This window comes from Callithrix jacchus, chromosome 7, assembly GCF_049354715.1.
Source record: "Callithrix jacchus isolate 240 chromosome 7, calJac240_pri, whole genome shotgun sequence".
NCBI classification, from domain to species: domain Eukaryota; kingdom Metazoa; phylum Chordata; class Mammalia; order Primates; family Cebidae; genus Callithrix; species Callithrix jacchus.
In genome coordinates this window covers 130,741,280-130,769,136 of record NC_133508.1, presented here as the reverse complement: position 1 = coordinate 130,769,136, position 27,857 = coordinate 130,741,280, and the positions used below count along the sequence as shown (strand labels likewise).

Below are 27,857 nucleotides of genomic sequence, written 5' to 3'. Positions count from 1 at the left end.
ACGACTCCTGGTTGGCCTTGGCTAATTTTTAAATTTTTTCATAGACATAATGTCTCACTATATTGTCCAGGCTGGTCTCAAATTCCTGTACTCAAGTGATTCTCCTATCTCAGCCTTCAAAAATGCTGGGATTACAGGTGTGACCCACCGCATCCAGCCTAATATATTTCTTAAATGTTTTTTAATCTTAAAGTTTCCCCTTCCTTTTTTTCCCTCTTTTTAATTTATTTGTTGAAGAAACTGGGTTGTTTGTATTGCAGTGTTTCCCACAACCTGGAGTTTGCTGATTATATCCTTATAGTGTCACTTAAGTGTCACTTGTGTTCCTCTCTCTCATGTATTTCCTGTAAACTGGTAACTGGAACTAAAAGGCTTGATCAGATTCAGATTCAGTTTTCTTTTTGGCAAGTCAGAAAAAAAGGTGATAGCTCTGACAGCATTGTTGGCCTCTCGCTCAGTGACTGGCAAATTTATTTAGCCAACATTTGCTGAATACTTACTTTGTGCCCAGCAATGTGCTTATGTTTTATAGGCATTATGTCATTTAATCTTATTTAGGTTCACAGTATTAGTACATGTCAATTTCTAGCTGATGACTAGACCTCTTATTAGAGATGAGTCATCTTAAATAGCTTTCAAACAAACCCCTTGGTATATACCCCATTGTCATTTATGTGATTTAATTTGCAGTTTTATCTGAATTTTCTTTTTACTTAGAGCAATACAAAAGTATCTTGCACTAAAAGTGCTTTTTATTTTAATAATAAAACTCAAAGAGCTACTGTTTTACTGAGAATTCATTATCCTCAAGCCTTTGGTACAGGTGTTCACCATCTGTTAACCTCACAAAGATATCTGAACCACAAGTAGGGCCAACAGAATTCAGTGTTTCCTGAGTCTCTTTTTTCCTTTGCGCTCATTGTCTTCTGCAGGTGCGCTTATGTCTCTCTCATCTCTTTCTGCTTTCTTTGCGTGCTCACAATGCTCACAGTATCCTACTGTTGCTAGTGTGAGAAACTGGCTCGTGATTGTAGAAGCAAAACTAGCTTTTCATTGTTTGTTTACATATCTTTAATTTATTCTGCTGAGTTCTCTTCATAGTCCTCAGTTCTGCTGCTTATAAAACCAGACCATGGGTGCTACAGACTCAAAAAATGAATGTCAAATAGTCTTGACCAAGTATCACTTTTGAAGATGAAACTGTTTAATATGTAGTTGATGGAGAAAAGGCATCAACCAGCCAGAGTTGCAATTAGATACAAGAGCACTGGAAACAAAACAATGCAAAGAGGATCCTATTGTGTGGCTTTACAAGTTGACGTGCAGAGAGTAATTTATTCTTAATAAATCTTAACCCTGCTCCAGCAATTTCTCCTTTAACAGTTGTTAGATTCTCCTCAGTTTCCAGAATATTTATTAGGTGAAGCATTTGGCTGGTTGAACAAAAGGAACATAAAGCTCTGGTGAATACAACAGGGAAATAGAAGTGACTGTAGAGCTTAATTTCTTGTTCTGGTTGTCAATATGAGGCATTAGACAAATAGCCAGATTCTCTGTTCTTATATATTTAAAACAAAATTATTTTTATCGTGATTTTTCTGAAGACCTTTGAGATTCTTATGTGAAACAGTCTTTTGTAAGCTCCTAATAAATAGAAATTGTACTTCTTTTTACCTGATCTCACAAGGTGCCCATGGTAGTGTGGTGTACATGGGTGTGCCTAAAAAAGTACCTTTTGATAATGGTGGTATTTGAAAGGTTATACATCTTAAAGGATATTTTGTTCCCTTTTTCCTTGGCAGGACCTGGAGCTTCCTTTTCTAAGACCAGTGCTGTTTAGACTCAGTCAAAGTACACTTTGTTCTAGAATTGCCGTATGAAAACCTAGAATATATATTGAGTTATTCCAAGAAGGGTGAGAAGTCATGTTCTAGGACAGTGAATGCTGATTTGGTGCTGAATGAATGATTGTTATGTTCTCTTTTGTTCACAGGCTCGCCTCTCTTATGTGCGGATGAAATATCTTTTCTTTTCCTGGTTAGCAGTTTTTGTTGGAAGCTGGATTATTTATGTGCAGTATTCTACCTATACGGAATTATGCAGAGGAAAGGACTGTAAGAAAATAATAGTAAGTATGTTTAATTTTTCTGGTTACTAAAAAGCCTCTTTATAACATACTATATTTACTACTCATGTACTTACTAATGATGTTTTTAAAAATAAAAACTAATTTGACATTAGAATTGTGCTAATCTTCTTAGCTTTTTGATATGACCTGTGAGTAAAGATTTCTCCACTTTGAAAATTCCAGTGTTCAGAAATATAAATATGTAACACATAGTAAATTAGTGTGGGGGCATCCTCAATACAAAGAGGGATTTTTATTATGTATATATGTATGTATATATAATTTCTTATTTGTTTAAATATATTTGAAATATATATAATATATTTCAATAAATATAAATATATATAATATATTTCAAATATATTTCAGTATTTAAATATATTTCAGATTTAGTTTATTTTAATCAGATACGTTTTTTAATGTTTAGACTATAAAAGTTTATTTACAGGCAGTCTTTCTAGAAACATCTTTTGAATAAATGAAGTTACTCTTGAATACCAAAATTTGTCTAAAAAGAATATATTTATTATTCTGTTTCTATCCTAGTGATTGGAGATATATCAGAAAAAAATGACTCTATCAGTCTAATATTTTTTTCTTTTTTTAGATGGAGTTTTGCTCTTGTTGCCCAGGCTGGAGTGCAATGGCACAAGCTTGGCTCACTGCAACCTCCACCTACTGAGTTCAAGTGATTCTCCTGCCTCAGCCTCCCGAGTAGCTGGGATTACAGGCATGCACCACCGTGCCGGGCTAATTTTGTATTTTTAATAGAGATGGACTTTCTTCATGTTAATCAGGCTGGTCTCAAACTCATGACCTCAGGTGGTGCTGGGATTATAGGCCATGAGCCAGCATGTCCAGCCCAGTCTAGGACTTCTAGTAGTGATTATTGATTCTAAAGACTTGTATTTTTAAAATTTGAGAATTTCAAATAACTTTAACTCCTTATTTTTTACCAGTACTTTCTTTTTTTTTTTTTTTTTTTTTGTGACGGAGTCCTGTCGGTTGCCCAGGCTGGGATGCAGTGGCAGGAGCTGTGCTCACTGCAACCTCTGCCTCACGGGTTCAAGTGATTCTCCTGCCTCAGCCTCCCGAGTAACTAAGATTACAGACATGTGTCACCATGCCCAGCTAATTTTTGTATTTTTAGTAGAGACAGGGTTTCACCATGTTGGCTAGGCTGGTCTCGAATTTCTGACTTCAGGTGATCCACCTGACTTGGCTTCACAGTGCTAGGATTATAGGTGTGAGCCATCACATCTGGCCTTCTACCACTATTTTCTTTCTTTCTTTTTTTTTGAGACAGAGTCTTACTCTATCACCTAGGCTGGAGTGCAGCAGTGTGATCTTGGCTCACTGCAACCTCTGCCTTCCAGGTTCAGGCTATTCTCCTGCTTCAGCCTCCCGAGTAGCTGGAATTACAGGCTTGCACCACCACATCTTGCTAATTTTGGTATTTTTAGTAGACACTGGATTTCACCATGTCGCCCAGGCTGGTCTCAAACTCCTGGCCTTAAGCGATCTACCCTCCTTGATTTCCCAAAAAGCTGGGATTACAGGCATGAGCCACCACGCCCAGCCTCTACCAGTACTTTTATAATATAAAGAATATTGAAACACTTCATCTCAGAATTATATTTTAATAATGTTTTTGGGGGTTCCAATTATTGTAACTTATTAAAGATTCTATAGTTATTGAGTGGCTGCTCTTTTACCCCGGCTGGTGGTATATGTATATAACGGGGAACAAGATGTCTTTGACCTTATAAAACTTACAGTAAATCAGGAAAGAAAATGAGTAATTATAGTAAGATAAGATAAATAAAATAGCGACTGTTATGGGAACATAAGACAGAAACCTGGAGCCTCCCCAAGTTCTAAGAAAATAAAAATCAGTTTAAAACACAAGGTGCTCTATCAGTCAGAATACAAAAATGTTATTCTGCAAAATGTTACAGTCTCTTAATTAGGCAAAGGAGGAATTACTAACAAAAGAAATAAAGGAATGAGTTAGTAAAGAAGAGTCCACCAGCCTGGCCAAAATGGTGAAACCCCATTTCTACTAAAAATACAAAAAATTAGCTGGGCATGGGGGTGGGTGCCTGTAGTCCCAGCTATTTGGAAGGCTGAAGCAGGAGAATCGCTTGAGCCCAGGAGGCAGAGGTTGCAGTGATCTGAGATTGCACCGCTGCACTCTAACCCGAGAGACAGAGAGAGACTCCATCTCAAAAAAAAAAAAAAAAAAAAGAAGAAGAGTCTGAAGCCAGGGTTCAAAGATATCAATCCTACATTCATTCCAACTGGGCATTCTAACTCTTTAAGGAATTTTAAGATAGGATGAACCACTGGAGCCAATGTACTGGGTACTTTACATGTTTATTAATCTTTAAAATAATAGTGTACAGATAAAGAACTATGACCTAGAGAGACGGAGGAGAATTTGTCCAAGATGATGGAACCAGAATTTGATCCAAATTCTGTCTCTCTATAAAGTTCATACTCTTTCTGCTACCCTAAATCAGAAAGGACTGACAGGAAGTTACAATTTAATAAAGCTCTTAATTAGGCACAAAACTCAGTTGCTAACCTTCAGTGAAGAAGGAGGAAACAGGAGGTAGATAATCAAGTTCAACAACATACAGAAAACCAAAACTATCTGAAATGTTTGTTTCTCTTTCTCTAGGCCACCTTTTTCAACCTAGGTATCTTGGAGCACATTAATAGATATTCCATGGATAAAACATGTCCCTACTCAGACATATTTGGAAACAGAGGGTTAAATAAAGATAACAACTGACTTTACTGAGGACTTCTTAGGGTCTTTTAAATACTAATGTGTGTTACACATCTCCAAGAGACAGCAAATATACTTGATCAGAAAAAACCGTATCCCCACCACAGCCCTCCCAGGAAGACCTGTTAACATCATCTGGTAATGTCAGAAATACTGTTCTAAGAGATTAAGACAAAATGAAATGGATATGTCTTTAAATATCTTGTATTATTATAATATACTTCAAATGTAAGGCAAATATTGGTACATACTCTGTCGTGAGTAAATTAGAGTTGAAGTGCTTCATTATGTTTAATTTATAAGACATGAAAACAGAAAATAATTCTAGCATAATTTAATGGTTATCTTATCAAAACCTGAAGATAATGAAAGAGCTTTCTGAGTCTAAAATATATCATTTTCCTAAGGCTAGCTTTAAAAAAAAAGTATAACTATTCTGCATTTGGGATTATGTTCCTAAAACCTATCATAACTAGTAGTACTAAAGTCAATAGTACTAAGATAGTACTAATATTGTATAGGAATTGTGGGATTAGAACTAAAGAAGCAAGTAGAAAAAAGTATTGTTAAAATATTTTTTAGCCAGGCATGGTGGCATGCCCCTGTAGTTCTACCTACTTGAGAGGCTGAGGTGGGAAGATCCCTTAAATCCAGGAAATTGAGGTTGCAGTGAACTATGATCATGCCACAACACTCTAGCATGGGCCACAGTGCAAAACTTCATCTCAAAAAATAAAACAACTTTAAAAGTGTATTCTAAAGCCTCAAAGTGCTAACAAGATAGGGAGGAATTAGTCAATCAAAATCTGGGAGAGGATAAATTTTTTTTTTTTTTTTTGAGACAGAGTTTTGCTCTGTCACCCAGGCTAGAGTGCAATGGTGCAATCTCGGCTCACTGCAACCTCTGCCTCCTGGGTTCACATAGTTCTCCTGCCTCAGCCTCCCAAGTCGCTGGGATTACAGGCACCCAGCACCATGCCCAGCTAAGTTTTATATTTTTAGTTGAGACAGGGTTTTGCCATGTTGGCCATCTGGTCTCAAACTCCTGACCTCAGGTGATCCACCCACCTTGGCCTCCCAAAATGCTAGGATTACAGACATGAGCCACTGCGCCCAGTCAAAAGGATAAGATTTGAAAGAGCTGAGCCTAGTTTTTGTGACTGCTTTTGCTTGTAGATGTATGATCTGAAATATACAGTCTTATGGGGCTAGGGTAATACAAATCTAGTCCATATCCAACCAAGGATGGGAACCCTGGCATAACATGCTTTGGGCTGAGACCCTAAAGGAGTGAACCCCAGGAGTAAAGGTAAACTAAATGAGTCTCAGAATGGTGAGCTGACTTTTATGACCTCTTTTCCCTGGGGAGCATTTGCTGATTCTGGGCATGGGCAGGGGTCTGAGAAGCAGAACCTTATATTGACAGAAAGCCCCTACTGGGGACAAGAAACCAGCAGACCCTTTGTAGAAAACCAACAGAAACTCATGCATACAGCGGGTTATCCCATTGGGATATTTACCTATTCCTGGGGCTCTGCAGAAAGGAAGGTTTAAAACTTCATTGGAAATCCTTTGAAAAGCAGAGCAAACACTTTGACAGTCTCACAAGATACAGATTATAGAGTTAGGAACTTGCCAAAGGGAGAAGCCCCAGTGAATACCAAGCTCTCAGTTAAAAATCCTAGAGGGCTATATCCTTGGACCTAGGTAGCTAGAACTTTACCAGAGCTACAACCAAGCCTCAACTCCATAAAACCCCTGATTTTGTTAAGGCCATCAGCAATCATTACCTTTGCTTGCTAGACAAAAGGAAACATCTCTGGAGATATAATGTAAAAAAAGTACAAAGAATGCCAAAAGACAAGATAAAATGACCAAAAACCAAGAGATAAACACAGATACTAGAAGCAGATCTGCAGATGATGCAGATATTAGAGGTATTCCAAAAAAATGTAAAAATAACTTTATATTTGTGTTCAATTAAATAGGAATAAAAGGTAAAAGAAACAGATAAAACAATGGATAATTTTAACAGGGAATTGTAATATATGAAAAAGAATCAGGGCCAGGTATGGTGGCTTATGCCTGTAATCCTAGCACTTTGGGAGGCCAAGGTGAACAGATCACTTGACTCCAGAAGTTTGAGACCAGCCTGGCCAACATAGCGAAAACCTATCTGTACTAAAAATACAAAAAATTATCCGGGTGTGGAGGCACACCCCTGTAATTCCACCTATTCAGAAGACCGAGGCACAAGAATCACATGAATCCAGGAGGCAGAGGTTGCAGTCAGCTGAGATCACACCACTGCACTCTATCCTGTGTCTAGACTCTGTCTAAAAATAAATAATCAGGAAGACAGTATGGAGGGTTTTCAAATTATTAAACACAGAATTACCATATGATCCAATAAATCCACTTCTGGGTATATATACCAAAAAAATTTAAATTGGGGATTCAAATGGATTTTGGCACACCAGTGCTTCAGTAGTGTTATTCACAGTAGCCAAAAGGTGGAAAGAAGCCAGCTGTCCATCTGCAGATGAATGGTTAAACCAAATATTATATATAGATACAATGGAATATTAGCCTTTGAAAAGAGTGAAATTCTTATACATGCTACAACATGGATGAATATTGATAACATTATGGTAAGTGAAAGAAGTTAAACACAAAGACAAATATTATATGGTTCCATTTATAAGCTGCAATACCTAGAATAACAGTTACAAATAAAATGGGAGAAGGATAAAGGAAATCAAAGTATTTAAGTCCTTACAATATTGCAGAATAGGATAAAAGAATCAATCAGTTAACTTTAGACTTTGATAATTCAAGGATGTATATTATTCTTTCTAGGATAACCTGTAGAATAGAAAGAATATATCATTTCTAAACTAACATAGAAAAAATGGAATAATGAAAGAATAGTTAGTCCAAAGGAAGGCAAGAAGTAAAGAAAAAGAAACAGAACAGGCCAGATAAGTAAAAAAAAAAAAAAAAACCACACATAATAAGATGATAGATGTCACAGATTGAATTATCTGGAAAGCAGACATAGAGACTGAGATTTGCCTGCAGCAAGTTGATTAAAATGGGCTCTTGGGATTAACATCTGTAGAGAAATGCAAATCAAAACCACATTGAGATATCATGTCACACCAGTTAGAATGGCAATCATTAAAAAATCTGGAGACAACAGATGCTGGAGAGGATGTGGAGAAATAGGAACGCTTTTATACTGTTGTTGGGAGTGTAAATTAGTTCAACCATTGTAGAAGACAGTGTGGTGATTCCTCAAGGACCTAGAAATAGAAATTCCATTTGACCCAGCAATCCCATTACTGGGTATATATTCAAAGGATTATAAATCCCTCTATTATGAAGACACATGCAGACGTATGTTCGTTGTGGCGCTGTTTACGATAGCAAAGACCTGGAACCAACCCAAATGCCCATTAATGATAGACTGGACTGGGAAAATGTGGCACATATACAGCATGGAATATTATGCAGCAATCAAAAATGATGAGTTCGTGTCCTTTGTAGGGACATGGATGAATCTGGAGAACATCATTCTCAGCAAACTGACACAAGAACAGAAAATGAAATACCGCATATTCTCACTCATAGGCGGGTGATGCATAACGAGAACACATGGACACAGGGATTAGAGCAGTACACACTGGGATCTATTGGGGGGAATAGGGGAGGGAGAGTAGGGGGGTAGGGAGTTGGGGAGGGATAACATGGGGAGAAATACCAGATATAGTTGATGGGGATGGATGCAGCAAACCACATTGCCATGTATGTACCTATGCAACAATCCTGCATATTCTTCACCTGTACCCCAGAACCTAAAATGCAATTATATATAAATATAAATTTATATATATTAAATATAAATATAAATATATATTTGATATATATATATATATATATAAACATCTGTAGAGAATGAGGAAGCAGAGTAAGTCAAAGGGAAAAGTTGAACTGTGATGCAGTAGTAACAAAGGCCTTAAAGGTCTACCCTACAGGGAATTCTGGGGCTGGGATGACCTTGCAAAGGTCCAGACCTTTATCCCCCTCACTGACCAATCAGTGGATGCAGATTCCCATCTTTACCCCAATCCCTGCAAGGGGATATGACCTTGGGCAAGGTTGTACTCTAGCTGAGGGCAGTCCTAAAAAAGGACTCAGCTGAGAGCTGTTTACTACCTATACACTCCCAGTGCTGAAGGAATAGTGCTCCAGTCCTGGAGAAGGAGATTTGCATGGCTTACCATGGCATCAGATGTAGGATATTCAAACCCACATGTGATGGTAATTACAGTAAATATCAGTGGACCAAATGATTCAGTTGAAAGACAAAGATTGTGAGGCTGTATTTAAAAATCAAAATCCAGCTATAAGAGAGACATCTGAAATATATAAAGATGTTGAAAGTAAAATAATTTGAAGCCATTTTTTAAATATGCAAATTCTTAGATGTTTAGAGGAAAGCAACAGATGTGTGTGTGTGTATAATTTATGTAAGTTTTATATTGCAGAGTATACCTTTTTTTAACATCTGAATCAGCCCTTCCTAACTTGAAATGTAATATATTTTAAATTTGTTTCTCTCATGGTTCAGTTTTACAATATCTGCTTAAGTAATTACCTGGCCGTTTCATAAATTATGGCAATATCCACACATACTTCTGGTCCTGGTCATTACTGTTTTGAAATGTGGAGTCTAAACCGATTGCCTCTTTCCCTCTGTATTAGTGCATAGGCTGTTCTTTTTAAAGTGGATGGAAGAGAACCAAAGCATATAATAAAATTGCTAATATTGAGTTTTAGGTATATAAATACAAAACTGTATAATCTTAAAGTCAGACTTAGTAAACACATGCTCATCAAAGGATTACAGTATCCTGTGTATAACCTTGAACAGACTTCCTTCAAAATCCTCAGTCAATTTCATCTTTGTGAACTAAGGAAGATTATAAAGGACACAGAAGATCCAAAAGAGGGTTCCACAAATATTATTTGCTAAAGTTTTAAGTTTCGAAGTGTGGGTTTTTTAATTCTCTTCAAAAGTTGGCAAAGTCTTTCCTTTAGTTCATTTTTCCTATTCTTAATACTTTAGCCAGTGCCAGGGACAGCGGCTCACATCTGTAATCCTATTACTTTGTAAGGCCAATGTGGGAGGATTGTTTGAGCCCAGGAGTTCAAGTCCAGCTGGACAATATAGTGAGAAGCCATCTCTACAAAAAATAAAAATTTAGCTAGGCATGGTGGCCTGTACCTGTAGTCCCAGCTACTTGGAGGCTGAGGCGAGAGGATCACTTGACCAAAAGAGGTTGAGGCTGCAGTGAGCCATGATTGCACCACTATACTCCGGCCTGGGTAGCAAAATGAGACCCTGCATCAAAATAATAATAATAATAATACTTAATACTTATTTTCAAGGTAACTACTGTCATATAGCAATCATGAAAAAAGTATAATCCATGTTAGAAGAGGTATCAGTCAGTTAAATATTTATTGAACATCTACTACATCTAAGTTATTTTTCTAGGTTCTGGGGATATTGTGGTAAACAAGATAGAATTCATGTCTTAAGGAGCTTACATTCTTATTGTGGAATGTGTATACTAAAAACAAAAACAAGTAAAAAAATAAGGTTCTGACAAGTGCAATGAAAACATATATAATAGCAATTTAATAGAGAATGACTAGGGCATACTATCTTAACTGGAGTGATTGGGAAAGGCCTCCTTGAAAAGATGCCATTTTGAATTGAAAGCTGATGAGAGGAAGCAATTGTGTGAGAATCCAGGCGAAAAGCACTTAAAGAGAAAGGACAGTGAATGCAAATACCTAAAGAGGGGCGCAAGCTTGAGGAATCTGATTGCTTTCCTATGTGGCTTCTGAAAATCTGTCTTATCACTTAGTAACACCATGTACATTTTTTAAATGTCGGATATTAGTGGTACAGTCCACTCTCTGTGAAGAACTTCTTGATTACTAGTAGTCAAACTCTATCATGTCAGCCTATGGGAAAAAATGCTAGGCTGCAGTAAAAGCCCCAGTCTCACTCTTTCTTGTGCTATACTGTGTGACTTTGAGTAAGTGACTTTATTTCATTGGCTTGCTTTAACTACAATATACAGGTTAAGAAAAAAGTATCTCTGTCCTACCTACATCAACAGATTTTATGAAGATAAAGTAGAATTGAACCATTAATCTGGTAATCTAACACTGAATGATGCTCTGACATAGCCATTGAACATAGAGAAGGTTCTCAAGTCCTTGACTTATTTCATTTGATCTGGGACAAATACCCCATTACTTGTCATTGCTGTAACATAGCATTGGAATTCAAAAATTTCTTGGAAAATTGCTGTAGCTGGCCCATTGAGAGCATTGTCTACCAGCTGAAATCATTGCTTAGGAGTTAGGGAGGACAGATTATCAACAAAGTGTAATAACCAGTTTATGGCCGGGCACGGTGGCTCATACCTGTAATCTCAGTACTTTGGGAGACTGAGACAGGCAGATCACTTGAGGTCAGGAGTTTGAGATCAGCCTGGCCAACATGGTGAAACCCCATCTTTACAAAAGTACAAAAATTAGTGTACTGCCACGCCTATAATCCCAGCTACTCAGGAAATTGAGGCAGGAGAATTGCTTGAACCCAGGAGGCAGAGGTTGCACTGAGCTGAGATCAAGCCACTGCAGTCTAGCCTGGGTGACAGAGCAAGACCGTGTCTCACCAGAAAAAGCAATTTGTATCTGTTTAACAGTTATGGTCTATCTTGTGTTCCATAGCTTTCTTCTTCTCTAGGTGCCACTGTCTTTTTCCTTCTCTCTCTCCATTTATGTATGATGGGTCCCTTCCATTATAGTAAAGAGCACAAGCATTGGAGTAAAAGAACTTTAGGTCTGAGTTCCAGCTTTGCTATTTCTGAGCTGTATAAGCTGGGGAAATTATTTAGTCTTTGTAAAATGGAGATTAATACTTTCATATCAGGTGGTTGTAAGGATAAAATGAGTTCATGTATTGAAAGGCTTAAAACTGTATCTGACATATGGTAAATGTAGAGTAAGTTATTATTGTTATATTCTCAAGTTCCTGCCATTGAGTCTGACTGGGAAAATAAGACACACACACGCATACCCTCCCCCCCACACACATTATTTAATTAAGTATATCAGTCAGGGTTCAACAAAGGAAGCAAAAGCAATATAAAGAGATTTATTGTGGCTGGGGGCGGTGGCTCACACCTGTAATCCCAGTACTTTGGGAGGCTGAGGCGGGTGGATCACGAGGTCAAGAGATCGAGACCATCCTGGTCAACATGGTGAAACCCCGTCTCTACTAAAAATACAAAAATTAGCTGGGCATGGTGGTGCATGCCTGTAATCCCAGCTACTCAGGAGGCTGAGGCAGGAGAATTGCCTGAACCCAGGAGGCGGAGGTTGCAGTGAGCCGAGATTGTGCCATTGCACTCCAGCCTGGGTAACAAGAGCGAAACTCTGTCTCAAAAAAAAAAAAAAAAAAAAAGATTTATTGTAAGGAATTGTTTTATATAGTTGTGGGGGCTGGCTAGGCAAATCTAAACTCTATATGGAAGGCTATCAGGAAGGGCAGGCTGGAATTCTTGGAATGGGCTAAAGCTGCTGCCTATAGGCAACATATTTTCATCAACAGGGAATCCTCAATGGCGCTCTTAAGGCCCTTCAGCCGATAGAATCAGGCCCACCCAGATTACCTAGGATAATCTCTCTTAAAGTCAACTGATTGTAAATTTTAATTACATATGCAAAATATCTTCACAGCAGCACCTAGATTGTTTGCTTTGATAATTAGGGACTATGGCCTAGCCAACCAAGTTGGCACATCAAAAGACCATCACATCAGGTTAAAATGATTTGGTTTGTACTGTAAATAATTGTACTACAAAAATGTAAAGAAAGAAGGCATCTATGAATAGAGAGATAATTTTACATAGAATAAAGAGGAAAGGCTTCATAGAGAAGGCAGAACTTCTACAGGGCCTTTTAGTATAGAAAGGATTTGGAAAGATGAATGAGATTCTTTTTCTTTCTAATTATAAACCAGGCTTACCTTAGCACTTTTATCCCAAAGAACAAGATGCCTGTTAGCATTAGATCAGAGAATTCCCAGAACCATGTATTAGTAGCCACTGAACCACAGCCTTGGCTGGGGCTTTTAACTGCCTATAAATTAATATATTTTTCTCTTTTGTCTTTTTTATGGTAAATTCTAAAAACAAACAATGTTGAAGAAATTATGTATTCATAAAAATTATGTACAGTGTGTATTAATCTAGTAATCAAGTATATTATCATTTTAACACTGGAAAGCACTGTAGAATATTAGTATTATTTTCTTGAGATGTTTTCTCTAACCAATGGATAATGTTTGTTAAAAGATTTAGGGTAATGCTATAAGGTAGGAGCCAGAACTGAGATTAATTTTGCACACTGTACATTAGTTTGCAATTTGAATTCAAGTTTACTGTTTTCAGTTTTAATAAAAATACGAAACTTTTCCACTGTCATCATCCATTATTTAGGGCTTGACTCTAGTGAGATGGCTTTTAAAACTCCAAGAAAGGAAATGGAGTGGGAATGGTACACCCAGAAAAGCCCAAAGTTGTGGGGAACGAGAGCTCTCTAAAAATGAGAGCAACAACTAACCCTAATTAGATGTGCTTGGAAAAATCCTTTTTTTTTTTTTGAGATGGGGAGTTTCGCTCTTGTTACCCAGGCTGGAGTACAATGGCACAATCTCAGCTCACCGCAACCTCCGCCTCCTGGGTTCAGGCAATTCTCCTGCCTCAGCCTCCTGAGTAGCTGGGATTACAGGCACGTGCCACCATGCCCAGCTAATTTTTTGTATTTTTAGTAGAAACGGGGTTTCACCATGTTGACCAGGATGGTCTCGATCTCTTGACCTCGTGATCCACCCACCTTGGCCTCCCAAAGTACTTGGATTACAGGTGTGAGCCACCGCGCCCGGCCTAAAATCCTTTTTTTTTTTTTTTTTTAGTTGTGCTTTTTTTCTTTTTCCGTTAAGTTAAGTATATAATATGGTGGAGGAAGGATTGAGGAGTTGATTTTTTTGTTTTATTTGGAGATAGTATCTCACTCTGCCACTCAGGCTGGAGTGTAATATCATGATCATAGCTCACTGCAGCCTTGAATTCCTGGCCTCCAGGGATCCTCCCACCTCAGCCTCCCAAGTAGCAGGCATGAGCCACCATGCCCAGCTAATATTTTTAATTTTTATTAGAGATGGGTTATCACTGTATTGCCCAGGCTGATCTCCAGCTCCTGCCCTCAAGCGATCCTCCCACTTAGATCTCCTGAGTAGCTGGGATTACAGGTACGAGTCTCTGTACTTGACTATATAGTAAATAATTTTTTGTTGTTGTTGAGAGGGACTCTCACTCTATCGTCCTATCTTAGAATACAGTGCCACAATCTCAGTTTACTGCAACCTCTGCCTCCTGGGTTCAAGCAATTAACTTGCCTTAGCCTCCTGAGCAGCTGGGATTACAGGTACACACCACCATGCCTCGCTAATTTTTTTGTATTTTTAGTAGAGACAGGATTTCGCCATGTTGGCCAGACTGGTCTCAAACTCCTGATCTCAGGTAATCCACCCGCCTTGGCCTCCCACAGTGCTGGGATTACAGGTGAGCCTCTGCACCTGGCCTTGTTATATAATTTTTTACATTTTCTCTGATTATAGAAATCACTAATTTATTCATTATTTCAGCAAATCCTATTTGGTGTCTACCCATAAAGAAATTTTACAGTTTGATTTTTTAAATAATATTCTCTTGCCACAGCATATTTTGTTTGTTGGGTTCTTTCACAAAGGGAAAAAAAAGAGGCAGAGAAGAATATTTTCCTTCTATACATTTCTCAGGGCCACATTGTTTAATATTGATCTCTTCCGACATGTTCCTCTAGGCAAGTGAGTTCTAAGTTTCTACCTGGGTCATAAGGAAGAAATTACTACATCACTCTAGCAAACCTTTGTAGCCATTATGAGCACATCCTTTAAATGGAAGTATTAAAAAATAAAAGGGCCTCTAAATTTTATTACAGTCTCTTTTGAAATTTGATTTCTTGGAATAATGGTTTATTGCTTAAAGCAACCAACATAAATTTAAGAGATTTGGAACCATTTTTCAATTAGATAGTAATATATAGCTAACTATATATAACTAACTGTATTTCATTTAGCTTTGCCTTTGCTTAGGATCAATTATTATTTAACTTGACAAGTTTATTTTCTGCCATTATACTGTGTTTTTAAAATATACTGAACCAGTCCTACCGGGAACACACTGGTTTTTTGTTTTTTGTTTTTTTAGAGATGGAGTCTTGCTGTGTTGCCCAGGCTGGAGTGCAGTGGTGCAATCCTGGCTCACTGCAACCTCCACCTCTTGGGTTCAAAAGATTCTCCTGATTTAGCTTTCCGAGTAGCTGGGATTACAGGCATGTGCCACCATGCCTGGCTATTTTTTTTGTATTTTTAATAGAAACAGGGTTTCACCATGTTGATGAGGCTGGTCTTGAACTCCTACTTCTGACTGCAAGTGATCCTCCCACCTCAGCCTCCCAAAGTGCTGGGATTATATGCATGAACCACCATGCCTGGCCAGAACACACTGTTTTAGTACAAGCTTTTTTCCTTTTAAGAAAAGTATAGCTCTTTTCTCTTTATACCAACTTAAGTCTTTATGAACTTATTAAAAATGTATTAAACAAGTTTATTTGAAATCTTAACACGCATAAATCCTCTTCTAAGGAAATCACTATTTTATTTTATTTATTTTTTGTAGACACGGGGGTCTTGCTGTGTTGCCCAGGCTAGTCTTGAACTCTTAGCTTCAGTTGATTCCCCCCACCTCAGCCTCCCAAAGTGCTGGGATTGTAGGCATGAGCCACCACTGCCCAGCCAATCTTAAATCATAGTAGCACTTCTGGTGGCCCTCATGTCTTAGGTTACACTCTCTTATATTTTGTGATGTTTGTTGTAATCCTGGGACAAGTGGTATCATTGTTAGGATTAGCTCATTCCTGTGAAGCAAGAAAGAGACTAAGAGTTAAAGCCAACTTGGAAGAAACAAGCCAGCAATAAAACATTTTATTTTAGTTAAATATTTGTTGTCTGCTTACTAGCACTGTGCTTGAGCATAAAAATACAAAAATGAGAGGTGTCCCTGCCATGAAGATGCTTACAAACTAGTAAGGGATATGGAAAATTAAAAAGGAAGAGCACATAATTGAGAATGGGAGTAGGCTTGCTAGATGTAGCAAATAAAAATACAGGATGCCCAGTTATATTCAAATTTAAAATAAACTAGGACTAGAGTATAAGTATATCCCAAATATTGCCAATAAACAACAATAATTTTTCAGCATAAGTATATCCTAAGCAGTATTTTGCTGGGAAGCCCTAATGAAGAAGGTCCCAGAAGACTTTCTGGAAAAGGTTACATCTGAGCTGAATCTTGATGAATGAGCATTGCAGACAGAAGGAGGCATGTGCAAAGCTACAAACAAAAGAAATAATGCCATTCCAGGCATAGCATGGCTAGAGCAGAGAAGATGAAGGGCAGTTTGCAGAGGTGAAGGAAGCAGGATCAAACTCATAATAGACCTTGTGTGTCATGGTAGGGAGTGTGACTTTTACTTTCAGAGCAGTAGAGAATCAATATAATTTTTTAACCAGAGAAGTGACTGATCAGATTTATGTTTTAGAAAAATGTTGCTTCTTGTAGTGGAGAGGGTAGATTAGATAGGAGACAGCACAAGCAGGGGGATGTGTTTTATGGCAGTTGTAATAATCCAGGCACAAAGTGAGGGCTTAAACTGTGGCATTGACAGTGGGAATGGAAGGAATGAAACAGCTTCAAAGGATATGAAGGAAATAATTTGATTGCCAGCAATTGCTGACCAGTTGAGTTTGGGGACATAGAGAAGAACAAGAAATTTAGGACAACTCACTGCTTCCTCCTTCAGTCCCTGGGTTGATTGCACCTTCCACTGAGGCAGACCATAAAGGAGGAAGCCCTTGGGACAGAGGAGGACAGGGGGTGATGGGTTCCATCTTGTATAGGTTGAGTGTGAATGGCTTTAAGGTTATCCAAATTGAGACAAGAGGTGTCCAGGCAATACTTGGATAGTTCAGGAAAAATGCCTGGGCTGGGATAGAGCCAGGATTCCTCGGAGCTGTGGGAATGTCACTGATGATGGTGAGAACACAAGGAAAATGGAACAAAACCCTGGAAAACACTAATGCTTAAGATGGTGAGAAAGGAAAAGAACTCCATAAGGAACACTCATAGTTGCAAGACAGGCAGTTTGCTTGAGCTCAGGAGTTTAAGAACAGCCTGAGCAATATGGCGAAACCTTATCTTTACAAAAACTACAAAAATTAGCCAAGTGTGGTAGTGCATGCCTATAGTCCCAGCTACTTGGGAGGCTGAGATACAAGGATCACCTGAGCCCAGGGAGGTTGAGGGTACAGTGAGGCGTGATAACACCACTGCACTCCAGCCTGGGCAGCAGAGTGAGACCCTGTCTCAAAAAAGGAAAAAAATAAAAAGAGTTGCTAGAGAAGGAGGAGGAAAACATGAAGAGAGAAGCCATAGGAAAGAGTTTTAAAACTCTGTGGTCAACCAGGAAAAATGCTGAAGGATGTTAAATAATATAAGGACTAAAATTTGCAAGTCAGAGTTCATTGTTAAAACCGTTAGGAGTATTGGCTGGGCAAGGCGGCTCACGCCTATAATCCCAGCACATTGGGAGGCCGAGGTCGATGGATCATTTGAGGCCAAGAGTTTGAGGCCAGCCTGGGCAACATGATGAAAACCCTGTCTCCACTAAAAATACAAAACTTAGCCAGGCCTGGTGATTCTCGCCTGCAGTCACAGCTACATAGGAGTCTAAGGCACAAGAATTGCTGGAACCTAGGAGGCAAAGGTTGCAGTGAGCCAAGATCACATTGCACTCTAGCCTGGGTGACAGAGTGTGACCCTGTCTCAAAAAAAGAGAGAGAGAATAGAAAAACCACTAATATATGATTATCTAAATGGATGCATTTGACAAGATTCAATCAATTCTTAGCAAACTAAGAATAGGAGGGAATTTTCTCAACCTGGTAAAAGACATCTGTAAAAAACCTATAGCCAACATCAAATGTAATGGTGAAAGTCTGAATATATAATGTCTGAGATTAGGATCGGGCAAGGATATACATTCTCATTTCTATTCCACATATTACTGAATATACTAGTCACTGTAATAAGACAAGGAAAAAAAAAGGACATAGAGATTGGGAAGGAGGGAGGGAAAGAAAGGTCAGAGGGAGGGAAGAAACAGAATCCACTGATGTTTAAGTGAGGATTAACTACCCACACACAATCTTATTACTAGGTTGTAATGAAAGCAATTTCTGCTAGACACGTAGACATTTATTCAGTCATAAAACATTTTATTTGCAATAAATAAATTTATTTTCAAGCAGTCATGAAACATTTCATATAATCTGCCTGTAAACTCACTAAAGTTAAAGTTCCAACTCTTGGCTCACTACAATCTCCTTCTCCTGGGTTTAAGCAGTTCTCCTGCCTCAGCCTCCTGAGTAGTGGGGACTACAGGCACATGCCACCACACCTGGCTTTTTTTTTTTTTTTTTTGGTAGAAATAGGGTTTCACTATGTTGGCCAGGCTGGTCTTGAACTCCTGACCTCAGGTGATCCACCCACCTCGGCCTCCCAAAGTGCTGGGATTACAGGTATGAGCCACTGTGCCTGTTCCCTAACTCTGCCTTTTAAATTTATTTTTTGTCTTTTTATGGAGAATGGGATCTCGCTATATTGCCCAGGCAGGTCTCAAACTCCTGGGCTTAAGCTATCCTCCTGCCTCTGCCTCCCTAAGAGCTGGGATTACAGGCATGAGCCACAGTGCCCAGCCAACTGTGCCTTTTTAAGTGCTCTGTCAACCTGCATTAAAGATTTAGTAAAGGCAAAGCAGTGTTACTTCAGAGACAGCCTTCTATTTCCTTATAATTAGCATCAGGCCACTAGAAATTCTGAACCTGCAATTTTCAATATGTAGTCTCTTAGGCCAACATGGGCACTTAAAATTAATGCATATTTTCAGCCTAATCCAAGACCTACTGAGTCAGAAACTCTGAGATGAGTCCAGCAAACTGTGTTTTAATCAGCTCCGCCGTGCGATCTGAAGCTTTCTAAAGTTTGAGAACCTCTAACTGTAAAACTGTTAGCTGCAGGTACCTCCCTAAATGTAAAGAGTATAGCCTCCACTGAGCGCAGGGGCTCACACCTGTAATCCCAGCACTTTGGGAGGCTGAGGCCAGTTGATTATGAGGTCAGGAGTTCAAGACCAGCCTGGCCAACATAGTGAAACCCCATCTCTACTATAAATGCAAAAGTTAGCCAGGCATGGTGGCATGTGCCTGTAGTCCCAGCTACTTGGGAGGCTGAGACAGGAGAATTGCTTGAACCCGGGAGGTGGAAGTTGCAGTGAGCCATGGTCACACCACTGCACTCCAGCTTAGGCAACAGAGTGAGAATTCGTCTGGGGAAAAACAGAAAAAGATTATAGCCTCAACTGGTTCTTAAACCCTCTTCATGAAAGGTGTGGAATATCTCATACTTTAGCCAATCCACGTATCTTAGATACCTTTAATTTTACCAATCATCATCCATTTGTAACATTTTTCTATCCATTTATCATGCCATTCAACAAACCACAGGCCCAGTGCAGTGGCTCTTGCCTGTAATCCCAGCACTTTGGGAGGCCAAGACAGGCGAATTGCCTGAGGCCAGGAGCTTGAGACCAGCCTTGGCAACAAATTGAGACACCATGTCTGCTACAAATAAAAAATTAGCCTGGCGTGGTGGCATGCCCCTCTAGTCCTAGCTTCTTAGGAAGCTGAGGTAGGAAGATTGCTTGAGCCCAAGAGGTCAAGGCTGCAGTGAGCTGTGATCATGCCACTGCACTTCCAGCCTGGACAACAGAGCAAGACCCTGTCTCAAAGGAAAACCACAAATTTTACCAATAAAAGCCTTATTTTCCAATTAATAAAAATCTCAGAAGTTGACCAGTCTGATCAAAATAAGGAGATAAGGAATATAGAAGTGCCTAGAGTAGCTGCCTCAAGCATTGGCTTCCTGATTACAGTTCTAGCCAAGCATCTGTGTATTCCTGATTTGGATATAGAGGCATCTGGAGTATAACTTACACACATATATTAAACTGTGTGTGCTGAGGAATTTTAAAATGAATTGCAGACTATTATAACTGAAGGAAGGAAAGAGTGGAGAGGATGCATGCGCAGGGGGGAGGGGAGAGAGATTTGAGCACTTTTAATGGCTGAGAGAGAGAGAGAGAGGGATGAGGACGTTAACATGAAGTGAAAGTCTAGAAAATGGTGAAGATTTAATATCATTGATAACGGGGAACAGGAGAGGGTGTTGACTAGAGACGTGGAAGATTTGCAGGCATTGTTAAGAACCCAACTCTGCTATTTTTTCCCTTAGGAAAAACTGATGAGTTTGTCTGAAATACATTTTTAGAACACAAATTTTAGGAAATTACTTAAAACCTAGTAGTAGATGAACATCTGTTCATCGTTATTGCCCCCTTGTGGTACAGTTTCCATAGTTTATGAAATTAATCATTCAACTCAGGTGGGTTTTGTCAAATAAGACTGAAGAGTGCCATCTCCTGGTATGATGAGGTGTGTGCAAACAAGAGAGGCATTTAGGAAAATAACCAGGGTAAAGAAGAATCTTAGGCAGGAAAAACCTTTGACGTTTTCTGCCGATTATCCTATGGTAAAGTGGAACATTCTCTATAATTTCTGTGTCTTTTTATTTGGAAGATCACTTTACTCACAGTAATTACAGTTTGTGTAAGGCTGTGCCTGAAAACAAAACAAAACAGTACGTGGTCAACCATCATTTCTATACAAGCATGTGGAAAATTTGCTTTTGGTTTGTGATGGAAGCCACAAGCTGAAGAGCCTGCTTATTGTAACTATCTCTTGGATGCAGGGTTGGCTTGAGGCTTTTGCTCAGAAGTAGAATTTCAGTCTTTTAGCTGAACACCAGACTAGTCTTTACTGTTTCTCAATAAGTTTACTAATGAGATACCTGGTTTGAGCTTTTTTTTAAAAAAATTAATTAGATATTATAGAAAAGTATACATTTTAATCCTCAATGAGATTCTAAAGCCAGAACCACTATTTATGTTGGTTACTTAATAAACATTTACTGAACACTTAAATACCAAACTGTGCTGTATGCTAGAGGGGAGAAGAGGTTCGAAGATGAATGTAACCAAGTCTCTGCCTTCAAATCATCCAGCTTTCCACAGGGAAAATAACATGGACACAAATAATGTTAGATTTGAAAATACACAGAGAGAAGGGAGGAAGAAAGTAGGCTTAGGAAAGAAATATATACTCTAAGGTGATTTATTGAAAGATCGCTGTTGTGGAAAGAGTCATGTTTGAATCCTGACATTAAACAGAGTTAAGATAAAGTGTTTCTTAAGATTCAGGAGCCCAAGATCAGGACAGTGGAAGGATATCACTCTTTAAGTCCAATCCCATGAATTGTTCATAATAGAATGCCCTACTTCTGGATAAAAACCTGGCATACACTTCATTCATTCATCCATTTGGCAAGTGCTTTTTTATATGTATTTGATTATGTGCCAGGCATTGTACAAAGCCCTCAGGAAACAAGGATGAAAGTCCTAGTCCTGTTGTGAGTTGCTTGTGTGGAGGGAATGACCAGAGAAGCCTTTAGTGGGTGAACTCAGGAGGGGCGTCTGACCCAGCTGGTACTAAACCTGCTCTGCCTGGTCCTCTCCAACATATATATTCCTGGTTCTGTTATCTTTGTGATTAAAAAAAACAGGCTCGTGAGAGACGGACTGGGCTCAGGTTCCAACTCTGCCATTAACCTGCTCTCTGTAAATTTCTTACCCTCTTTTTAACCTCCCTTGCCTTGGTTTCTTTATCAATAAAATGGAGGTAATGCTTGTGTGGAGGGAATGACCAGAGAAGCCTTTAGTGGGTGTCCTATTCCATAAGGAGATTGTGAGAATTGAAGATATATATACGTGCAACTCTCCTAGAACAGAATTGGCATATAAAAAACAATATGACAGCTGGGTGCAGTGGTTCACGCCTATAATCCTAGCACTTTGGGAGGCCAAGACTGGCAGATTGCCTGAGGTCAGGAGTTCCAGACCAGCCTGGCTAGCATGGTGAAACCCCATTTCTACTAATAATACAAAAATTAGTCAGGTGTGGTGGTGGGCACCTGTAATCTCAGCTACTTGGGAGGCTGAGACAGGAGAATCACTTGAACCCAGGAGGTGGAGGTTGCAGTGAGCCAAGATTGTGCCACTGCACTCCAGCCTGGGTGACAAGAGTGAAAGTCCATCTCAGAAAAAACGACAACAGTATGACAAACGCTGTGTACCTACCACCTTCTTAACAAATCTTAACCATTTGCCATATTTGCTTCATTTTTTAAAAAAAGTAAAACATAGTAGCTAATTTTTTGTATTTTTAGTAGAGACAGGGTTTTTCACCATGTTGGCCAGGATGGTCTCGATCTCTTGACCTCGTGATCCACCCACCTCAGCCTCCCAAAGTGCTGGGATTACAGGCGTGATCCACCCACCTCGGCCTCCCAAAGTGCTGGGATTACAGGCGTGAGCCACCGCACCCGGTCCAATGTGTATTAATCTTATTCAGCTTTTCTATTTCTTCCCGCATGACTTTCTATTATGTATATTTTTCTAGAAAAATTGTTTCTTTCAAATGTATTACCATTAATTGTTTCTAATTTTCACCATCACTACTCTTTTCTTTGCTAATAATGTTTATTCGTTGCTCCTCTTTTTCTCATAATCAGTCTTGCTAAAGGTGTATCTTTTCTGTGAAAGTTTCCAAAGAACTATCCTTTTATTTATATTAATTTATTTAGAGACAGGGTCTCGCTCTGTTGCTCAGGCTGGAGTACAGTGACACAATCCCATTTCACTGCAGGCTTTACCTCCTGGGCTCAAACCATCCTCCCACCTCAGCCTCCCAAGTAGCTAGGACTACAGGTGTGTGCCTACACCTGGCTAATTTTTGTATTTTTTGTAGAGACAAGGTTTTGCCATGTTTCCCAGTCTGGTCTTGAACTCCTGGACTCAAGTGATTCACCCTCCTCAGCCTCCTGAAGTGCTGGGATTATAGGCATTAGCTACCACACATGGCCTGATTTATTTTTCCATTTATTTCTTCATTTATTATTTCTTCTACTTCTTTTGGGAGTTTACTGTATTTTCATTATTATTCAGTTTTCTTTTTTTTTCTTAGAGACAGAGTCTTACTGTGTTGCCCAGGCTGGAGTACAGTGGCATGATCATGGCAGCGTCAACTTCATGGGTTCAAGGGATCCTCTTGCCTCAGCCTCTTGGGAGTATTGCCAGCTACTTGGGAGGCCTAGGCAAGAGGATCACTGAAGCCTGGAAGGGCGAGGCTATGGTGAGCCCTGATCACACTATTGCACACCAGTCTGGGCAACAGAGTGAGACTCTCTCTTTAAAAAAAAAAGAAGAGGCCGGGCGCGGTGGCTCAAGCCTGTAATCCCAGCACTTTGGGAGGCCGACGCGGGTGGATCATGAGGTCAAGAGATCGAGACCATCCTGGTCAACATGGTGAAACCCTGTCACTACTAAAAATACAAAAAATTAGCTGGGCATGGTGGCGCGTGCCTGTAGTCCCAGCTACTCAGGAGGCTGAGGCAGGAGAATTTCTGAACCCAGGAGGTGGAGGTTGCGGTGAGCCGAGATTGCGCCATTGCACTCCAGCCTGGGTAACGAGTGAAACTCCGTCTCAAAAAAAAAAAAAGAAGAAGAAGAAAGAAAACACAGTTTATGTTAATTGTTTCCTGCACTGTTTTCATTCCAGTCCATTTTTTTGAGACAAAGTCTCACTCTGTTGCCTAGGCTGGAGTGCAGTGATGCAATCTTGGCTCACCACAACTTGCACCTCCTGGGTTCAAGTGATTCTCATGCCCCAGCCTCCTGAGTAGCTGGGATTACAGGTTCACGCCACCATGCCCAGATAATTTTTGTATTTTTAGTAGAGATGGGGTTTCACTATGTTGGCCAGACTGATCTCAAACTCCTGACCTTGTGATCCGCCTGCCTTGGCCTCCCTAAATGCTGGGATAACAGGCGTGAGCCACCATGCCCAGCCCATTCCAGTCCATTTCAACTAGCTTTCATGTTTCATTTATCCATTCATTACTTGGTTGGCTGAAATTCATTCTTTAATCGTTTCTTCAAGAGATGCTTGTGGAAATTGTATTTTCTGAATCTTATGTGTTCAAAAACATTTGGTGCCTACTAAAATAAAGCTCAGCTATGTGAAATAATAATAGCTGTGACTGAGCACTCATTAAAGTCACAGGTGATCTATACTTACACTATTTAATCCTCACAATGACAGCGTAAATTAAGGCCTATTAATATCCCCTTCACAGATCAGACTATTAGGACACAGGCAAGTCTCACTTCCTTTCCCAAAGCCTTTGCTGGTATTGCACCACTATTGTCTACTATTGAATGTGGCTATGGAGAAACTGAGGCCAATCTGATTTGTTTCCCCTTAAAGGTGCCTTGATCTTTTTACCTGTATGCTCAAAGGATAACTTATTTTTGAAGTTCAGTGAAGCTCAGTGGGATATGTCACGGGTCATTCATGTCAGTTTTTCTTGGGACATTCATTGTATGTCCCTTTAATCTGTAGATTAAAGTGTTCTTTCATTTACGTGAAGTTCCCTTGAATTCTACTTTGAATACTTTTTCTTTTCCACTTGTTCCCTTTCTCCTTCATACGAACATGGTGGATATACTTTTTCTATATCTATAAATTTATCTTAAATTAATTCTAGTTATTTTTGAATTTCTGTTTCATTTTGCTTGCTTTTCTCAATCTTATCCTCCTAAGCTTTTTTGTTTTGTTTTGTTTTGTTTTGAGACAGGGTCTCTGTCACCCAGGCTGGAGTGCAGTGGTGAAATCTTGGCTCACTGCAGCCTCTGCCTCCCAGGCTCAAGCGATCCTCCTACTTCAGCCTCATGAATAGCTAGGGCTACATATGTGTGCCATCACACCTGGCTAATTCTTTTGTATTATTTGTAGAGACAAGGTCTTGCTATGTTGCCCGGGCTGCTTTCAAACTCCTGAGCTCAAGCGATCTGCCTGTCCAGCCTCCCAAACTGCTGTTATTACAGGGATGAGCCTCTGTGCCTTGCCTGGTCCTACTAAATCTTACTGTGTTTTATCCCTGTCTTTCCCCTCATTTATAATGTGGCTTTTATTTCTAGGATGTTTTCTTTTCCTTCCTGTCTGAGTTCTGTTAGCTTATTTTAAACTTCCTTCTATTGCCTCATCATTTCTTCTGCTTTGAAGTCTTATTTTAAACTGATTCAGTAAGTCCTTTAAATTCATAGCAATATGTTGTCTGATTCACAGCAATATTCTTCTAGATTTTTTTTTTTTTTTGAGAGGGAGTTTTGTTCTTGTTGCTCAGGCTGGAGTGCAATGGCGTGATCTCGGCTCGCCACAACCTCTGCCTCCTGGGTTCAAGTGATTCTCCTGCCTCAGCCTCCCGAGCAGCTGGGATTACAGGTGTGCACCACCATGCCCAGCTAATTTTGTATTTTTAATAGCCAGGTGCCACCACACCTAATTTTGTATTTTTAATAGAGATGAGGTTTCACCATGTTGGCCAGGATAGTCTTGATTTCACCACCTCTGGTGATCCGCCCGCCTCAGCCTCCCAAACTGCTGGATTACAGGCGTGAGCCACTTTGCCCAGCCTAGACATTTTTTTTTTAATCTGACACCTGCTTTTTCTATTTCATTCTTCCTAATTCTTATAGATTTGCTATATTTCTGAGGATTTTATCATTCAGCCCCACCTTATCTTACTATTTCATGATGTCAAATAGTGTCTTGGAAAGTTCCCACAGTTTGTGCCCCTTAAACCTTTGTTGCAATCAGGGTAATGGTTCTGCTCTGCAGATGTACCATCCACTTGACGCTCTACCAGCTTTGTCCGAGAGTGGGGACCATATCAGGTATTTAATCTCAGCATACTTCTAGGCTCTGGTGTAATCCTCACTGAATTTAGCAAGTCATCCTCATTTATTGTGCCTAGGGTTTCAGTGGTACTTTATTTTTTTCAGAGAGTGGGTGGGGTATTTTCCCCTTTGTAGTTGTTTTTTTTTTTTTAAGACAGGGTTTCACCATGTTGGTCAGGCTGGTCTTGAACTCCCGACCTCAGGTGATCCGCCCGCCTTGGCCTCCAAAGTGCTTGGATTACAGGCGTGAGCCACCACACCCGGCCTTTGTGTGTGTGTGTGTGTGTGTGTGTGTGTGTGTGTGACAGGGTCTCTCTCATTTTCCAAAGTAAAGTTTCTGTAACACAAAGAAAAACCTCAGTTCTTTTCGTCCAGACTAGAGTGCAGTGGTGCGATCTTGGCTCACCACAACCTCTGCCTCCCAGGCTCAAGTGATTCTTCTGCCTCAGCCTCCTGAGTAGCTGGGATTACAGGCATCCACCATTATTGCCTGGCAAATTTTTGTAGTTTTAGTAGATAGGGTTTCACCATGTTGGCCAAGCTGGTCTCAAACTTCTGACCTCTAATGATCCACCCGCCTCGGCCTCTCAAAGTGCTGGGATTAAAAGTGTGAGCCACCGCACCTGGCCTAAAACCAGAACCAGTTTTAAAAATAGAGTGCCTCGGCCTGGCGTGGTGGCTCACGCCTATAATCCTAACACTTTGGGAGGCCGAGGTGGGTGGATCACCTGAGGTCAGGAGTTCAAGACTAGCCTGGCCATTGTGGTGAAACCCTATCTTAAAAAAAAAAAAAATAGAGTGCCTCAGTTAGCCGGGCATGGTGGCAGTTGCCTGTAGTCCCAGCTGCTTGGGAAGCTGAGGCAGGAGAATCGCTTGAACCCAGGAGGCAGAAGTTGCAGTAAGCTGAGATCGTGCCACTGCACTCCAGCCTGAGCAAGAGTGACTCCGTCTCAAAACCATAATAATAATAATAATAATAATAATAATAGAGTGCCTTTATTCTTGGAAGGAGAGATAACACACCACCTCAGACCATGTCAAGTGGGAAAAATAGTTTCAAAATTCTATGCACACCCCAACAGCAACAAGCTTTCTCATCATCATATAGGTATAAGTAGCAGTGCTTAGATGAAATCCAGGTCTAAGTCCAAAGCCTCAGTTCTTTTTGTCATAGAACTTTCTCATAAAGGATATAGATATCTCTTTATGTTTCTTCTTATATTTTTCTATTAACTACTTTTTTATTTCCTGGTTTTTAGTGTGACAAGTACAAGACTGGAGTTATTGATGGACCTGCATGTAATAGCCTTTGTGTTACAGAAACTCTTTACTTTGGAAAATGCTTATCCACCAAGCCCAACAATCAGGTATGGACATTATGAATTAACATTCCAGAATTATAGTATACTATAATTTTACCAGAAATTAAAGGCATTATTAAAATAATTCTTGAACTAAAGCTTTGAGACATTATATGTATTTGAATTTTATATGCTTTGATTCATTAATTCAACAGATTTTTATTTTATTTTATATTTTTAAAACAGGATCTGTTGTCCAGGCTAGAGTATAGTGGAGAGATCTCAGCTCACTGCATTGATAGAGAATGCAGTTTCAGGAATGGTGAGAAGTGCTTTAGAGGATGTAATCAGAGAAGACCTTTCTGAGATAATATTTGTGCTCATACCTTAATAGAGAATTCATAGGCATGGG

General features: G+C 39.6%; 1 protein-coding gene across 9 annotated transcripts in view; it reads left to right on the top strand.

Moving 5' to 3' along the window:
- DIPK1A (divergent protein kinase domain 1A) overlaps positions 1-27,857 on the top strand; it is a 122,750-nt gene that overhangs the window by 88,471 nt on the left and 6,422 nt on the right. For all 9 annotated transcript variants that reach the window (XM_035252159.3, XM_078332469.1, XM_009001716.5 and 6 more), the window contains 2 exons: positions 1,994-2,128; positions 27,404-27,511. In XM_035252159.3, the coding sequence (XP_035108050.1) occupies positions 2,015-2,128; positions 27,404-27,511 (222 nt within the window). In that variant the 5' untranslated portion in view covers positions 1,994-2,014. The remainder of the gene's footprint in view (positions 1-1,993; positions 2,129-27,403; positions 27,512-27,857) is intronic.